General features: G+C 53.7%; 1 protein-coding gene across 1 annotated transcript in view; it reads right to left on the reverse strand.

Annotated features, from left to right (window-relative positions):
- PODXL (podocalyxin like) overlaps positions 1-17,619 on the reverse strand; it is a 52,284-nt gene extending 34,665 nt beyond the window's left edge. The window contains exons 1-2 of the mRNA XM_069588898.1: positions 17,602-17,619; positions 16,748-17,486 (exon numbers count right to left, since the gene is read on the reverse strand). Of these exons, the coding sequence (XP_069444999.1) occupies positions 16,748-17,486; positions 17,602-17,619 (757 nt within the window). The remainder of the gene's footprint in view (positions 1-16,747; positions 17,487-17,601) is intronic.
- Positions 17,620-18,626: the final 1,007 nt, after the last annotated feature.

Consider the following 18,626-nt stretch of genomic DNA (forward strand, 5'->3'; position numbering starts at 1 on the left):
TTGGGCTCCCGTACAAAGGTCAGGATGTTGGGACAGCACCCTGGGGAAGGGGCAGAGCGCCTTCAGATTCTCCTTAAAGTCTGTTTCAAGGACCCTGAGCGTGATGTACAAGCCTCCACCAGGAGAAGGAGCTTAGAGGGTGGGAGAGAGACCCGGGTCCTGAATGAGCCTGGGGCTTCCTGGGGGGGCCTGGTCTTCTGGTTAGGGGAAAGAGAAAGGCCTCCCTTAGAACAAAGTGAATGTTTTTAAAATGTCTAAGCAGTGGAGGGGGAATGTCAAAATACTCCGGTTCTCCAGGTCTGCTGGGATGGGAAGGTGGGCTGACCGCCGTGCCAACAGCCTGCTGCGCGCTGGAGCCACAAACGCTGTGCCCAGAGCTCAAGGAAGGGGGTGGGGGGATTCACGCCCTGCTGCCCCTGTGCCACACCTGCGGCCAAGGGCACAGGCAGGTATGCGTTTCCTCTCTCTTCTCACCATGCAGTTTTCTACCAACCACTATCAGAAACAGTGTATCCTCATTCCTCTGAGCTTATAAGCAGCACTGCTGCGCCTGTCTTATTGACAAGACACTGAGCCGCCAGATTGAGCAGGGTCCCATCTGGGTCTCCCCGATCCGGTGTCGGGGAGGTGCCCTCATGATGCTCCTTGTAATGGAGCCCCGGGCTGGGGAGATACAGGCACAGCCTGGGGAGCAGGACTTTGGCTGGGGAGGGGGCTCTGTCCATGGAGGTGGCTCTCCCCCTATCCCCCTGCAGGCCCACATTCTCCTTGCCCTTGCCCCCTCCCCCCGCACCGCACCTGCTGCTCCCAGGCCCTGGGATGCAGCCAAAGCAGGAGCGCATTTGGCATCCCACTCCTTCCTCAGCAGCCAGTTCAAAAACACACTGGTAAATATTTTTCCTCAGGAGCACGCTGTCGTTCCCACGGCCACCTTCCCCTCCTCCCGAGGCCGTGAAAATCGCCAGATGTGTACGGGTTTCTCAGCTGCCCCTGGAAACCTTCGCCAGAGACCAGTCACCACTCTCGGGCCAAAAACAAAACAAGGACCAGGAGCCAGAGGGAAGTCCCGCACTGACAGCCGGTGGCCGCTGGGAGCCGAGGGAGCAAGCTCTGTGAAAGGCAGCCTGCGATTTTCCCAGGGAACAACAGGTTTCCACCTGCTGGAAGCTGAAGGTGAAGGCCGCAGGCTCAGCTTTCCAAATTTCCAAACCTTTTTTTTTCCTGTCCTGGAGAGAAGCCTCCGCTTCCAGGAATAACACCTGCATCTTTCTTGCTGCAGGAAAATCCACATTAGGACGCAGTCCCCACACTAAATGTGCAGCGCTTTGGGAGAAAGGGGGTGGGTAGGAGCTGAGGTCAGTGTGCTCCCAGCGTGAAACCCCACTTAACTCTACAAAGTGGGTTAAATAAAGCCCCAACCCCATCACCCATGACTCTGCTCTGCACTTGGCCCAGAGAAGCAGGGGGAAGGCAGACTACCCCTCCCCTTGCAGAGCAGGAAACCTGGGTTTCTTTGGTGTTGGAGGACTGGCTGGTGGGGAGTGGGGGTCTGGTCGGGTGCTGCCTAAAAGAACAAACAATCCTCCCAAATGAATATGGCCGAACAATTGAGGGCGAGCCCCGCCCCCTGTCCCCCACCAAGGCCTGCAGGAAAAGTTAAAAGCCACGTTCCTTTTAAACAAAGCCAAGTTGTCCTCATGTTTGGGCCTTAGAGCCCAGTTAAGGAAGCTCAGTTTCCTATTCACCCCGCCTAGGAAGTGAATCAGGAATCCCAGGGTCAGGCCCGGCCACAGCCAGGTATCCAAATGACTGTAAAGTCACCCCCAAAAAGTAGTAGTCAAGGGGTCAATTCCAGTTGAGCTACATCAAATCCTAAAAGATGATGCTGTGAAAGGGCTGCACTCAATACGCCAGCAAAGTTAGAAAACTCAGCAGTGGCCACAGGATTGGAAAAGGTCAGTTTTCATTCCAACCCAGAGAAAAGCAATGCCAAAGAATGTTCAAACTACCACACAACTGCACGCATCTCACATGCTAGCAAAATAATGCTCAAAATTATCCAAGCCAGGCTTCGTCAGTACGTGAACCAAGAACTTCCAGATGTTCAAGAGGATTTAGAAAAGGCAGAGGAACCAGAGATCAAATATTCATTGGATCATTGAAAAAGCAAGAGCGTTCCAGAAAAACACCTGCTTTATTGACTACACCAAAGCCTTTGACTGTGTGGATCACAACAAACTGTGGAAAATTCTGAAAGAGATGGGAATACCAGACCACCTGATCTGCCTCCTGAGAAATCTATATTCAGGTCAAGAAGCAACAGTTAGAACCAGACATGGAACAATGAACTGGTTCCAAACTGGGAAAGGAGTACGTCAAGGCTGTATACTGTCACCCTACTTATTTAACTTATATGCAGAGTACATCATGCAAAATGCTGGGCTGGAAGAAGCACAAGCTGGAATCAAGACTGCTAGGAGAAATATCAATAACCTCAGTACGCAGATGCCACCACCCTTATGGCAGGAAGTGAAGAGGAACTAAAAAGCCTCTTGATGAAAGTGAAAGAGGACAGTGAAAAAGCTGGCTTAAAGCTCAACATTCAAAAAATGAAGATCAGGGCATCTGGTCCCATCACTTCATGGCAAATAGAGGGAACAACAATGGAAACAGTGTCAGACTTTATCTTCTTGGGCTCCAAAATCACTGCAGATGGGGACTGCAGCCATGAAATTAAAAGATGCTTGCTCTTTGGAAGAAAAGCTATGACCAACCTAAACAGCATATTAAAAAGCAGAGACATTACTTTGCCAGCAAAGGCTTGTCTGGTCAAAGCTATGGTTTTCCCAGTAGTCATGTATGGATGTGAGAGTTGGACTATAAAGAAAGCTGAGTGCCGAAGAATTGATGCTTTTGAACTGTGGTGTTGGTGAAGACTCCTGAGAGTCCCTTGGACTGCAAGGAGATCCAACCAGTCCATCCTAAAGGAGATCAGTCTTGAATATTCATTGGAAGGGTTGATCCTGAAGCTGAAACTCCAATACTTTGGCCATCTGATGCAAAAAGCTGATCATTGGAAAAGACCCTGATGTTGGGAAGGATTGAAGACAGGAGGAAATGGGGACGACAGAGGATGAGATGGTTGGATGGCATCACCAGTATGATGGACATGAGTTTGGGCAAGCTCTGGGAGTTGGTGATGGACAGGGAGGCCTGTCGTGCTGCAGTCCATGGAGTCACAAAAAGTCAGACATGACTGAGCGACTGAACTGAACTGAAAAGTAGCCGAGGAGGCTCCATGTCACCAGGACAGAAGGTGTGAACACCCATACCCCATGCAGTGATTTCACAGTTGTTCTTTTCAGAAGAAACTAGAAGCAAAATGAAATGTTTCCTTCCAAGGTTCCAAAGGTCAGGACGGGGTTCAGGGTTGCTTGGGTCGCACAAGGGTGATTCTGAAGTCAGACCCAGGGCTCCTTCTCCTAGGTGGAGAACGCAAGGCACCACCTCTTGTCCTCGGCCTTACAGGCTCCTGACCCTACTGTTCCCCACTCTCTTCACTGCATCTCACCACCCTCCGAGTAGGTGCAGAAACCTGGACGTCTGTGCCAAGTGTCCCCGGTATCCCGACATCTCAAGCACTAAGACAGAAGTGCTCAAGTGGAAGACGGACTCTGGTAAACCACCATGATCCTCCTGCCTCAAATTTCCCATCTGGAAAGTGGGTGCAGTGCTCTGGAGGTGGCACATCCAGGGCCATAGGATTTCAGAGAGGCTGGTCCTTTATAGACGGTCTTTGCTTTTAGAGTGGCAGCATCATGACTGAAGATGCAGCCGGAGGAGTAGCCGATGCCCACCCCTCGGGCTGGGGAAGCAGGGGCCAGAGAGAGGCAGAGAGTTACAGAGCAGACAGGGCCAGATGTAGCTCAGTATACAGTCCTCTGCGACTATTCTGGGTATGTCCTCTGCTCTAGAAGCCGTGCAGGCATCACTTTCCTCTGCATCCCTGGGTCATACTGTCAGAACCAGAAAGTGAAAGCGAAAGTCACTCCATTGCGCCTGACTCTTTGCAACCCCATGGACTATACAGTCCATGGAATTCTGGAGTGGGTAGCCTTTCCCTTCTCCAGGGGATCTTCTCAACCCAGGGATCAAACTCAGGTCTCCTATATTGCAGACGGATTCTTAACCGTCTGAGCCACCTGGGAAGCCCAGGAATACTGGAGTGGGTAGCCTATCCCTTCTCAAACTTCCCCACCCAGGGATCGAACCAAGGTCCCCTGCAATGCAGGCAGATTCTTTACCAGCTGAACTAACCAGGAAGCCGTCAGAACCAGAGGGACCCTAGAAATCATGGATTCCCCCTTCATCAAGGGAGAGATGGGCAAACAGATAGCGTCCTGGGCAACAGGTCACGCCTCCTGTGGTAAGCAGAACTCTGTGGTCCAATTCCCAGTGTGGCTGTCTATCCTGGGGGCATATGCCCTATGCTCCCAGTTCCAGGTCCTGCTTCTCCTTGCCTTCAGACAGAGAGGAGGAACCATCTGACTTGGGGTGAGATGAAGAAGAGAGAGCAGCTGACATCTTCCAGGAATTCGAGGTGTCATTGGCAGTCCACCAACGGTGATGAGAACAGCCCCCACCCCGTCACCTCCATCACCATCCCCAAGAGCATCATGCTGCCAGGTCTAGTCTCCCCCGGTCTCCCTACTCCCCAGGTCCCCAGATGGATCCACAAGCTTGAATCCATTCCCATATGCCAGTAGTTCTGGGGCTGAGACCATCAGGCAATCAGTCCTTTTCAGACCACCGAGTAACAGCCCCTCACTCACAGATGAGAAAACACATGTACACACTCACACACACACACCCCTACCTTAACTGTCAGGAGACCTCAGGGGCACTTATAGGAGGTATCTTGAAACAGCTGCCCATGGAATTCAGAGATGGGAATTTGTGTGGTCAGGATCAGATTCCAGATTGCCCCAGGATTCACAGCAAAGCCAAAGTGTTTCTCTAGCTACTTGCAACCTCCCAGGATGTGGGGGGCGAGGAGGGGAGCGGGAGGGGAGGACAAGAGCCTGACTCTCAAAAAGCTAGCTGTCCATAGCATAAGCTCTCTAGTGCCCTGATCCACTGTATCTGCAGAGAAGTTGACCAGGATAACCTAGAGGTGGGTGCAGGGTGGTAAGCAATCTTGCATGATGTTCTAAGGGTCTTCTGGTGAAGGGGTGCATTGGGGAGTGGGCTGACAGCACAGCGCAGTGGGAAGGCAGGACCCAGCCCGCACTACTCAGCAGTGCCCCCTAAAGCTGGGGTGCAGGACTAAGCCTGCCTGAGCAAGGGGCTCCCAGCTCATGGACCTACCTGGGAGAAGGCAGGGGCCTCACCTGCCAGGGGCAGCTTGGGAAGCACAGGCAAGCTGGTGACTCAGCAGACAAAAACACACTCCTTTCAGCCATGTGGCTCCCTGAGTCCCAGGAAAATGACAGACGGAGGGTGGATGAGATCTTAGCACTGGGTGGAAAGCCCCAGCATCACTGCCTCTGGTGAGCCGTTTTAGGGGACTGGCTCTGGAAGCCCCCTTCTCCGAGGCTTGAGACAAGATGACACACTCGGATCGAACTGGAAACGGAGACATCACGATGTCAGGGTCAGGGACTCAAAAGAGCAGGGGCAGAGGCACAACAGGAAAGAAGCTGGAGGTAACTGGCAAACTGCGTTTGCTACCATTGGAGCGAAAAGGTCAACCATCAGAACACACACAACCGCAGTCCTCACGATGCCTCCAACTTCCATGTGAGAAACGCTTTGACCTTTAAGCACCCAGGAGAGGCCAGTAGCCTTGAATGCCGCTCATCCTGCCCAGACTCAGGTACAAGCAGCTTTCCTAGTAGCCACAGCCTTCCAGGAAATTTCCTATGAAGCCCCTAAGGAAGGAGGGCCTGCTCCTGCTCCATCACCACGTCAAGAAGATCTTGCTTAGGGGACTTCCCTGAGGGGGGCCCACTGGTTAAGAATCTGACTTGCAGTGCAAGGGATACAGGTTTGATGCCCGGCTGGGGAACTAAGATCCCACATTCCATGGGGGCTACTACTGAGCCCTTGTGCTCTGGAAGCCAAGTGCCACAATGAGGATAATGTGTGCTGCAGCTAAGACTCGGGGCAGCCAAATGAACACACAAGTAACAAATAAATAGAAGATCCTGCTTTGCAACACCGCAGACACAGCCAGTTGTGTTTTTACATTTGACCTGGCCCAGGCCTTTACATGGGCTGCTCAGGTGGCACAATGGTAAAGAATCCACCTGCCATTCAGGAGACTCAAGAGACACAGGTTCGATCCCTGGGTTGGGAAGATCTCCCAGAGAAGGCAATGGCAACCCACTCCAGTATTCTTGCCCGGAGAATCCCATGGACAGAGGAGCCTGGGGGGCTACAGTCCACAAGGTCACAAAAAGTTAGCTGGACATGACTGAGCACACACACAGAGCTCTTTACATAGGATTGTCTGGGTTTTGGCTCTGAAAGTCACCCACCCATCCCAGACCATCTCTCAATCCTGGGTAAACTGGGACAGTTGGTCACTAACTTCACATTGGCATTCCCCCAATAGATGTTCTATTAAAAAGAGGAAGGAAAAGAGGAAAAGGTTCCATGGTTAACGTGTGCCTGAAGATCTCAGGGTTAAACAAAAGTAATGAGGGCCCCCCTTCAGACCACTTCAGATCCTAGCATATGTTGACTTTCCACCGAGGGGAGCAGAGTAGGCAGCATTTCCCAAATGTTTAGGATCATGGTTCCCTTTTATTCACAAAACAATATTTTATTCATTTATCAAACATTTACTGAGAGCATAATTATTAAAATTTTGAGTAGTACTGGGTGTTCTTTGGAAGGAATGATGCTAAAGCTGAAACTCCAGTACTTTGGCCACCTCATGTGAAGAACTGACTCACTGGAAAAGACTCTGATGCTGGGAGGGATTGGGGACAGGAGGAGAAGGGGACAACTGAGGATGAGATGGCTGGATCGCATCACGGACTCAATGGATGTGAGTCTGAGTGAACTCTGGGAGTTGGTGATGGACAGGGAGGCCTGGCGTGCTGCAATTCATGGGGTCGCAAAGAGTCGGACACGACTGAGCAACTGAACTGAACTGAGTGTTCTTTTTGGACAGTTTGGGACACAACTCATCTCACTGAACTGAGAAAGGGGAAAAAAAAAAACCCATATGGTGCTAGCCCAGATTTACCATCTCAGTAAACAGGGGCACAGGGACATGCCCCACTGGTGTTTATTGTGGAGAAAACCAAAGGCAGCTCCAAGAGGAGTTCCTATCTTCTTCCTACTTTGTGAAGAACTATTTGTTTGCCTGGTTTTCATCAGAGGCTGGATTGTAAACCCCTCCCCTCCTTTCCTCCCCGGACAAAGAAAATATAGAGGTGGCTGTGCAAAGACCAATGGCACACTTCACTGGTTGGCTTGGCTGGAGTCACTGGGAGTTTGGCGCAGAGTCACGGTGAGGATGGATGGAGAAAGGAAGCCACGGAGAGGGAGAGCCTCAGACCCACATGCTGGACAGGGCAGTGGAGCACGGGTGGCGGGAGGAGCACTTATCCAAGGTAAAAAAAGAGAGATGGACTATTTGCAATAGCCAAGACAGGAAGCAACCTAAATATCCGCTGACAGGCAAGTGCATAAAGAAGATGGAGAGTGTGTGTGAGTATAACATATATACATGCAGCGGATAACTACTCAACCATAACAGAGTGAAATAATGCCATTTGCGCCAACATGGATGGGCTTAAGAGATTCTCATACTAAGTCTGACAAAGAAAGACAAATATTATTTATCATTTCTATGTGTAATCTAGAAAATGGAACAAATCAACTTATTTACAAAGCAGAAACAGACTCACAGACATAGAAACAAATTTACGGTTACCAAAGGGGAAGAGGGGGAGGGAGGCATAAATTAGGAGTATGGGATTAATAGATATGCATCACTATAGATCCCCTGGAGAAGGGAATGGCTATCCACTGCAGTATTCTAGCCTGGAGAATTTCAGGGACAGAGGAGCCTGGCGGGCTACAGTCTATAGGGCTGCAAAGAGTTGGACACCACAATGACTAGGGGCTTCCGGGGTGGCTGAGTGGATAAAGACTGCCTGCAGTGCAGGAGATGTGGATTCAATCCCTGGGGCAGGAAGATCCCCTGGAGGAAGGCATGGCAACCCACTCCAGCATTCTTGCCCGGAGAACCCCATGCACAGAGAAGCCTGGAGGGCTACAGTCCACGGGGACACGAAGAGTCGGACACGACTGGAGCGACTGAGCGTAAGTACCACTATATTGAAAAATAAAGAACAAGGACCTCCTGCAAAAACACAGGGGACTACGTTTAACTGATAACCTATAATAGAATCTGAAGTGTCCACTTGAAAATAACACAGTATCGTGAATCAACTATAGCTAAATAAAATTTGTAGAAAAAAAAGGAGAAAGAGCCATGTGATGGGAGACTCCATTTCACAGGGTGATGGGCAGAAGAACCTCAGAGGCTGCCAGGGTCAGGATCTGAGGGGCTTCAGGAACGCCTGTTCTGACTTGAAGCCCAAAAGTGAAGGGCAGTGCCCCCTAAGGGTGAAGTGAGAAGCACCTGGGTGGGAACCTGGAAGGAAGAACCTGACTATCGGAGCCCCTTTGTAGCTAAGCACACCCTCACCCAGGACTACAGTGTGCAACCAATCCCCCAGAACCGGGGCCCTCGTCCTGAGAGGCCTGGCTGCAGTGACTCAGTGGGAAAAGGTCACGGAGGAGAAAGCTCAGCCCAGCGAGGCCATGGCAGATGCACCAGTGTGGGAGGGGGCAGTAGCAGGATCTGTTTCATCACACCTCACCTTGGGTTAGAGCTGAAGTCAGTTAAAGCAATAAAACTAAAGCAAGTCAGGCCCATCGCTGACATGACACATGAAATATTCAACCCTCACTGAGGAAGGCCGGAAGAAGCAGAAGCCAGGAAACAAGCCTGAAATCACAAGGCTAGTAAGCCACAAAAGCTCAGTTGCTCAGTCAGCCAACTCTGTGACCCCATGAACTGCAGCCTGCCAGGCTCCTCCGTCCACGGAATCCTCCAGACAAGAAGACTGGAGTGGGTTGCCATTTTCTCCTCCAGGGAATCTTCCTGATCCAGAGAACCCCTGCATTGACAGGTGGATTCTTTCCTACTAAGCCACTTGGGATTCAAGCTTCTGACTTTGAAGCCTAGGGCATTATGCCAGGAGATTTCTATTTTTCTTTGACTACAGACAGACCTTCTCTCAAAGGACTTCTTTTGTGGAGACCAACCCTATAGAACAGATAAATGCAGAGCCTCACCAAGTGAATGGGATGTGAACTGGATCCCTCCAAACTGACCTACTCTGAGTTTTCCCCTCCAGGAGTGTACCCCAAGCTCTTGGAGGCCCCTAAAACAGTTCACAGAACCTCTCACCTCTCCACCAGGTTTAAGTGTCACTGGCCTCCAGCTGCTGCTCTTGCAAGAGTCCATGGACCAAACTCCTAAGAACGGTACCTCCCGCTGCCCTGCACTTGCCCTGCTGAGGTGGGAAGAGGAGCATGGGGCTCAGAAACTCTTCTTTCCCATCCAGAGAAATGTGGGGAACAGGAGTCCCCCATGCTTGCCCTGGCTGAGGCCCTGCTCATGGGATGACCCCAGAGCACCTGGCTCACTGGTGCAGCTTGTGGCTGAGGGACTGGAGAGGGAGGGAGCTGGGTTTCCCTGAGCATCACAAGGAACTGCTCCATCAAAATGAAAAGGCTGGAGCCACAGAAAGCAAGGGCCAAGCTGGACGTGGCTGAACCGGAAGGTGGCAAAGCCTCAGGTCTCAGGGGCCAACTGCTTGTTTCATTTGTGCAGACAGATGCAAAGTGGATCTTACTACAAGGTAAGAGGACTGAGGGAAGAGAAAACCAGTGAGCAGGACTATGATAGCATGTGCCAGGGACCTATTCCAATATCCACCATCCTTCACTTCTTCACAACAGAAGCACTGATTGTTGGTTAGGCACATGTCTGCCTGAAATAAAGCTCACTCTTCCCGCTTCCCTTGCAGCTACATGTGAGCATAGTACCAAGTTTCCTTCAACAAACTGTAACTGGATGGGCTGTGTGTGGTTTCTAGCAGAACAGCTGCAGCCTTCCTGTTCTTTTCTCCTGACAACTGGAGCCTGAGTAGCCACCTTGGTCCACAAGACAGCTCACCCTCCTGCTTCTGTGTCCACTCCTCCATGGATGAAGCCAGCCTCCCTACCACCTGCCTTTCTGCTGGAGTCAGGTCAGGAGCCTCATAGTCAAAGAGCCAGAACTGGCAGACAAGATTTCAGGTTCTAATACAGCTCGCTCTGCCTCTTGCTCACTCAGCAAATATTTACTGTATACCTATTTGTGCCAGGTACTATTGTGGGTACTATGGCTACAGCACTGACCAAGAAAAGTCCCTGCCCTTGTGGAACTCAGCGGAGAGACAAAGAAATGAATGCCCATCAGGAGAGATGGAGAAAAGCCTCAGGGGAGAAGGGGTCGGGGTGTGGAGGCCCGAAAGCTTCTCTGAGAAGCTGGCACTGCAGCAGAGAGCTGAAGGAAACGTCAGATGAGGCAGGTGCACATGGGGAATAAGAGCTGCTTATGTGGTCTACCGTGGCCCTTGGTGCCTGGGGCCTCCATTTCCCCTCTCTGGAATAATCTGTGAGATAGAGGCTGTCTATAGGCAACCTCTGTGGCCTTGGCTGGAAAGTCTCACTCCAGTCAGCAGGATCTGAGCAAATGAGCAGAGGAATCAGACCAGATGGAGATGGAGGGATCCCTCGGACAGAGCTCCATGAATTTCTGCTGCAAAGGGGGCATGGCTTCAACCTTGCCTACGTTCAGTTGAAGAATTACAAAGTGTCCTGGCCTTCCCACTGTCCCTTCCACGCTGACCTGTGCTGGAAAGTTAGAGGTCAGACAGCTGTGGGCTCCCAGGTCAGCCCATGCATCTCCAGGGGTCCAGCTCTGGGATGGTCCTCTGCACCCCAAGCCAGAGCTGCACGGCCAGCCCCACACGGACGTTCCTCCACACTCTCTCCCCACTGGGCTGAGGCCCACAGCCTTCCGCCCATGACAACTGGCGGACAGGGTGCCACCCTGCGCCCTGGCCCTAGGGAAGTTGGAGGTGGCTGACCCGAGGGAGGTAAGGCTACAAAGGAAGAGAGGGTGGTGGTGGTGCGTGCCAGGGCAAGGGGTGGGGACAGTGGGAGGATGGGTGGCTGGGAGTCCAAGAGGCTGGGGATCTGCGCCGGTTGTGGGAGTGGTCCACGGCAGCGTAAGTATGAGAGCACAGGGCGGGGGCACGTGGGGAGGGGCCCGTGGAGTGGGGGACATGTGGGGAGGGGCAGGTGGGGAGGGGGCATGTCGGGCTGGGGCACATGGGGTGGGGGCACATGGGGAGGGGGGCACGTGGTGTGGGGGCATGTGGGGAGGGGCTGCTCCTGAATCTGCAAATGATGTTGCATTTGTGCACTAGTCCTCGAACAATCACTTCTCGCCTGCTCTTTGTTCTGGATTCTGCCTCCATGCTGCGGATACCAGAGGCACCCAGGCAATGGGAGAAAAGACACACAATCACGACACGTGGGGCCAGCACTCTGACAGGGGAGCCTAACTCTTGAGTGACAAAGCAGCTCCAAGCCTCAGTGTACCTGGCCAGCAGACGGGTGGGGACAGAGTCTGGGCATCCAGCAGAGACGTCACCACCAACCACGCAGCCCTGTCTTCACAGGGTCGGAGGGAGTTCTCCAATACCCAGGGAAGAATGAGCCCTGAGGTTGAGTACGTTTACTAGTGGCTGCGGCTGCAGCCACACACGTGCACACGCGTCCCCAAGAAGCCCCAGAGAACTTAAGCAAGTTCATCGCCTCATCTGAAAAAACGAGGGGGCGTAGACGATGACTTCCAGAAGGCTCCCTGCTCTAGAATTCTGTGTTCTCTGATTTTCTGGGTTATTCAGAAGTACTGTGGAAACCACCCTTTGTTGACTGAATTCTATTTTGGACAGCCAGCAGGCTGCCTACTTGAAGGTATCTTATGGACTACACTGTTGCAAGTAGGAGGAGGCTCCTTACGTGTATCTTTTGTGTAGATTTTCTTGAAGGCTTTCCCTAAAGAGAATACCTCCAGTTGTGAATACCTACCGGGTGGCCTGAAGAGTGGTGATCGCAGATCCACTGCCTGATGTTCTAACAGCCCCACAGAGGGGACAGGACACGGGACAAGGAGAGAAGCACACCAGCACATGGGGGAGGCTGGGGATGGAATGAGACACGGACGCCCCACTGAGCCCCCGCCCTGCATCCTACACGGTGCCCACAATGAGAAGTAAGCCTAGAGCTGAGGACAGCTCTAGCCTCCTCTCGGTCTGATGAAGTCTCTAGGCAGGCTTGGGCTCGGACGGCTGGGCAGGGAGTGGGCAGAGGGTGGTCACTCTCCTTCTCCAGGGACGTGGGAGGATGTCCACTCCGGCTCGAGCTTGTACTTGGCAGACGTGCAGAGGGCCCCAGGTGCTCTGAAGAAGCCGGCCCTTCCTGGGGTCATCTACATTCCGACGCCCCTCCCAAGAAGTGCCCAGCGCTGTCCAGAGGGCTCCTTTCACTTCCCTTAGGAGCTGAGCGGTCCTCACAGCGGCCGCCTGGCTGGTCTGTATTCCCAAGCCCAGAAGTCCTGAACCTCTGCGGTTGCTTCCACCAGCTCTGGCTGCTTGTAGAAAGAGCCCGGCGGCCAGCATCACCACCAGGGTTTGAGCTGGCCTCATGCCTCCCCCGTCCAGAGAGCCTGAAAAGCAAGGGGCTGGGGCCAGTTCCCCTCAAGTTTCCCAGTCCAGATAACATTTCCTGAGCTTAGTGCCCAGTGCTGCGCTGGGCCCTGGAGGAGAGATGAATGTGCTACCAGCTCTGCCCTGAGAGGCTCCCCGAGTGGTGGAGGAGACCCTTACAGACCCTGGAACAGGACTGGGTTCCCTCTAGAAAAGCTCGGCAGAGGTCATACCGGAGGATGGACGGGGTTAATGCTCCAGCCCTCCTCACCCAGGGGGATTCACCCCAGGTGGAATTCCCTTCCTTTCCGGGCTTATCAAAACCCTGCTCAGCAGGACCCCTTCCTCTCGTCCAAATTGTGAGAAAAAAAAGCAAAGGCAGGGAGCTGCCTCTTCCCCCACCTCTGTGCCCTGGCTTCTCTAGGTCCTGGGGTGACCCCCCGGAGGGCCCTCCTGGGCTGGCCAAGCTCCCCACTCTGACCCTCCCTGATGGCCACGCCCTGTAGCTCTGGCCAAGCAGCTACCTGGTGTCCCTAGGAGTCCTCCCTCAACCTCCCCAGCCCGTTCGCTCCTCCCTCTCAGCCTGCTGGAACCAGTCTCCTCCCAGTACCGCCCCCACTTTGTCTAGCTCACTCCTGACTCAAAGCCCAAACAGCACCTCACTGGAACACCCGCTGTCCCCAACCCCACCCCATGGAATGTTCTTTCTGGGCTCTGAAAGTTCACCTCCTCCCCAAAGCCTCCCTGCAGCTCACTGACCCCCTCAGCTCAAGAAGCCCCCATCATATCCCCAGCTTCTGATCCGTGTCTTCGCTACACCCTGCAATTCATTCTGCCTCAGGCCACCCTAGGAAGGATCTCCCACCCCCGCTGATCCTTCTATTTTAAAATCCCCGTATAGGACTTCCCTGGTGGTCCAGTGGTTAAGACTCTGTGCTCTCAATGCAGGGAGCACTGGTTTAATCCCATGTCAGGGAACTAAAGTCCCGCATGTTGCATGGGGTGGCCAAAAAATTAATTAATTAATTAAAAAATAAAATAAAATCCCTGTATAACCCCTCCCTCACTTTGCCCAAATCACCCCTTCCCAAATCCTGCCACTTCTCCACATATGCCACCCTTTCCCCCACCACGTGGCACTTTAAGCTTCAGTTTTTTATTTCTGCTTAGCAATTGACACAAACATTAGCAGAACCTTCATGCTGGGGGAAGAGCACGTATGGTTTATTAGCCATAAAAGCCAGGATTTTTTGAGTTCTGACAGTGAGTTGGGCACAATGGCAAACTCATTAATATGTTATCTCTCATTTTCAGAACAACCTGCAAGATGGAGATTTGTTGTCATTTTTTACAGACTCAAAGAGGTTCCACTATCTGGTCTTCAGTCATGTACGTCTGTCTGATCCAAAGTTCGAGTGTTTTCAACCACCTCTAGCTGCCTTTCCCTTGCCTAAGGTTCATCCATCGAATGACACAATCAGACCCTTAAGACAGTGCTCAGTCAGCCTGTCCTTTCGGCAAAAGCCCAGAAATGTCACAGTGACACTAGCTGTTCCTCTGCTCTTTCATTCTGTCTTACAGATTCAGAAACAGGTTCAGAGGTACAATTTGCCATATGGTTCAACCAAGTGGATATCAAACCAGAAAGGGGTCTAATGGGTTGTCGGCACCGGGTTGGATGCTGCTGATGCTGTGTGACCCACCTACAATAGAAGGTAAGATCCCAGGGCCCTGTCGGATATAATTCGTTTGTCCTACTTGAAACCTTGCTTAGAACTCAATCACAGGATTCCAGCAGTTTGGGGGTTCACCCTCCCAGATGACTGCAACTCAGCCAGCCATACCTTCAGAAGAGCAGAGATGAAGCAGTCCTTACTGGGTCCCTATGGCGTGCTCAGTCACGTCCAACTCTTTGTGACCCCATGGACTATAGCCCCTCAGGCTACTCTCTCTGTCCAGGGGATTCTCCAGGCAAGAATACTGGAGTGGGTTGCCATTCTCTTCTCCAGGGGATCTTCCCAACTCTGCCACAGCCACTAAACACCAAGCCTGCACCCTTCAGCCTTCTCTGGTCTCAACATAGCAATAATAATATTAATAGTGATATTCCCTTGCACTCTTCAAAGCACTTCCCATTATCATTGCATACCACAGTAGCATTTTAGGAACCGGACAACTGGGCTCAGAAAGTCCAGGTAATTTGCTGGTGAGAGAGGAAGCAGGGTTATGGTTCCTCTTTTCTTTACCACAGATAGAGCTCCTACCATACTCCATGCCCCATGCTAGGCTTGAGGAGGGCTTCTTGGAAGAGACAGGGTTTCTGGGCAGTGCACAAGTGCCAAGGAAGACAGTCCCAGCCTCGAAGCCAGCAAGGAGTGGGGCTTGGAGCTGTTTGCATTTTATGGGTGGCTCCAGACCCAGTGACTCCTGAGGACAGAGGACCAGGGGTCTCATCCCACAGCCTCCACCTTCTCCTTCAAGCTCAGCTCCTGAAGCTCAGAGGCACTGGGAACTACCCCAGCCTTCCTGACACAGCCCATCTCCCTTCTGGATGGTGCTAAGAGGCTCCTGGCAGAAAGGGTGTGCGTCACGTCCACACTGAGGTCCATCTGCCTGAGAGCAGGACTGAGGAGAGACACCCCACTCCTGCATCTTATCAGCCCTGCAGGGTGTGCAAATCTGCGGTGTTCCTCACACTGGAATCCCTCCTGCAGGCGTCACCTCCTCACCTACTCACCCCTTTCAGGCCAGGCTGTGGAGTCTCAGGGCTGCTCCCCAGAGGATGCCCAAACCTACTTGCTCCTTGAGCACCTGCCCCTTCCCACAAGCAAAGTTCCCTGTGACGAAGAAAACAGACTGCACTGCCATGCCACCCTGCCCTTCCCCGAAGACTTTAGTCCCAAAGGCAGCACCTACCAAGAAGAGCAAGGTCCCCTCTCTGTCTCGGTTATCACGACAGCCCCCCTGACTCTAGAATGGAAACAGGGCTCTTTCTCCCTGCAGACACCTGCTCAGGTGGGCAAGAAAGAAATGCTGCTCTCTCCTGGGGCCGAGACTCCTAGCTGTTCCTAGGGACTCTGGGACAGTGCCTGTCCCACCAGATTTTCACCTTTAGAAGAAATATGGGAGATGTTTCTATGGCACAGTCCAAGCCCATTTCATGAGAGAAATTCTTTTCTCTAGGAAGGGCTGTGAGGGACTCTCACCTTCCTGGCCCTGCACAGAGAAGGGAGCTGTTTCCTTGGTGCCCTGGAGGCAGGCGCCCCACTCAGGTGAGTCTGGGATTGTGGAAAATCCTCTTACTCCCTCCCCGTTTCCACCTGCCCCAGCACAGGTTCAAGTGAGCTGAATGAGCACACGATGCTCGGAAAAACCTCCCGGCAGAACGCGAAACACATGGCCTCGAGGGCCGTTACTGGAGGTTTGTCACCTGCTTCGGGGACTTCCTCATAAGCTCCCAGCCTGCCGCTCTGCCTGGAATTAACGACGACACAATACCGTCCCTTACCGCTCCAACGCGGAGAAAAAAGTGATTAGACGCTGGGGGTCCAGCGGAAGCGTGGAGGCTCGCGGTGCCCCAAGTCCCGACTCTAGGACCGCGAGCCCACTCAGCGCCGGAGCGCCCGTTTGCCCGAACAGAACCCATCGCAATTCCACCCACGTGGAGATCCGGACGACCCACGCTCGGATCCCGGCACCTGCGGCGTTCTCCTGGGGTGGGAAAGGGCCTGGCTGGTGCAAGGTCAGCGCTCCGCGTGCGGCCCCGGGTAGTAGTGAGCGCAGGGGCTGCTCCCGGGTCCCGCCACGAGGCAGGGCGGGTTTCCCAGCAGCGGGCCCGGCCGGGGGCGCACCGGCACAAGGGGAGTCCCGGCGGAGCCCGAGCCACCATCACTCACCATTACCGGAGAGCAGCAGCGGCAGCGGCAGCAAAAACGCCAAGAGCACCAGCGCGGAGCGCATCGTGTCCTGGGCGCGGGCGCGGAGCAGGTGGCTGCGGGCTTGGCCAAGGGTCCGGGCGGCGGGAGCGTGCGGGCGCCTCTCCGGGAGGCCTGGCGGTGGCTCCGACGGCCGGGCGGTGGCCCGAGCGTCCCGAGTCGCGCCCCGGTGGCCCCTCCTCGCGGCCGCTGCGGCAGAGCCGGCCGAGGCGCCGAGCCAGGCGGCAGAGGAGCGGCAGGCGGCTGCGTCGCAGGCGGTGTCTGCGCGGCTGCGGCCCGGCCGGCGGCTGCGGCGACTCCGGTCCCGTCCGCGCCGGCCCCCGCCCCCTCCCCTTCCCTTCCCCAGGAGCGCGCGGGCGGGGCGGCGCTGGGCGGAGAACAATGAGCCGAGAAGGAAACTCCGCCCTGGCGCGCGGCGGGCGGGGGAGCGCGGCCGGCTCCCGGCTCCCGGCTCCGGGCTCCGGGCTCCGGGCTCCTGGCGGGCGGCCCCGGCTCGGGGCGGAGGGGAGGAGAGGATGTGAGCGTGAGCGCCGGAAGGCTCGGCAGCTGGGGTGATTCCCGGCACCAGACCGCCCCCTGCCCGGAGGCCCGCCCGCCCCGGAGCGCAGGTGTCTCCCGCGATACTTATGAGGCGAGTCTGGCGGGACCCCCCCCCCCCCGCCCCCGCCACTGCCGAGTTCCTATCCGCCCAGATCCAGAGCTAGAAGGCCCCCAAGGCTGTGTGTTCTCCACCGAGCGCTCCAGGCCTCCCGGCTGCAGCGCATTTTGTTGCAAAGCCTGAGGAGCGCGTCTCTCACCTGCCAGGTGCAACTCACTTGCGGGCGGGCCCGCATCGCGCACAATTTATGAGCAGGTCTGCGCTATAGGGTTTGCACCATAGGGTCTGCACCCAGCAATCGGACTAGTTGCTCAGCTTTTCTAAACCGACCTCACTTGTGAATGGAGGTGATGAGAAAAGAAATCCAAAACCAAACAAAAAAGAAGACGAAATATTGAAGGATTAATCATATATGCCACTTGGTGTTCTAAGGGCTTTGCACATATTAAGTCATTTATTCTTCGCAACAGCGATGTTTTCAGCTTCATTTTGTAGGCATGGAATTGACTGAAAAAGAGGCTTTTTCAGCGATCTGGAGATCACAGAACTGGTAACTATCAGACCCGCTTCTGAAAGTAGTTTGGAGAAAATACTTTGCGCAGTGCCTGGCAAATAGTAATTGCTCAGTATTACTATTATTCTTACTCTTGCTCTATCAAGAACAACAATGAAAATTTAGGGCTTCGATTTAAAACCGACTTGAGCTCAAAACCTAGCTATGCCCATCTATTAGCTGTAAAACCCTGGCCACGTTATTCGGTGTACCTCAGCTCTTTCCATCTGTAAAACAGGAATAACACTACCTAGCCCAAATGGTTGCTATGAAGTTTATCTAAGATAAAATGCTTAGCACAGGGCCAGGAACACAGTCTGCAGGAATGAAGAGGCCCCGCTCCCAGCACTGGAAGGAGAAATTTGCAGACCTGGGGTAGGGGTGGGAATTGAATTCCATAAACCGAGTAAACCCGGTGAAAGAACAAAGGCCTCCCTCTCGGTTAGGTGGTTTTTATTTTCAAAAGCTGCTTGAATGATGCAGATCCTGGAATCCCCTGCGGAGGAGGCTCACGGGTGGCTCCGGGGCTGGGGTGGGGGGAGGGGAAGCAGACCCAGAAGGGGAAAGATGATTCACTGGGGGGCAGGGGGTGGGGGTGCGCTAGGATTTGGTTCAAGCGACTTCTGGGTTGATAAATGGAGTCTTTCTGCCAGATGGGTCCGGGGTGGGAAAGAAGGGGTGTACCCAGA

This window comes from Ovis canadensis, chromosome 4 (genome assembly GCF_042477335.2).
Source record: "Ovis canadensis isolate MfBH-ARS-UI-01 breed Bighorn chromosome 4, ARS-UI_OviCan_v2, whole genome shotgun sequence".
Taxonomy (NCBI): domain Eukaryota; kingdom Metazoa; phylum Chordata; class Mammalia; order Artiodactyla; family Bovidae; genus Ovis; species Ovis canadensis.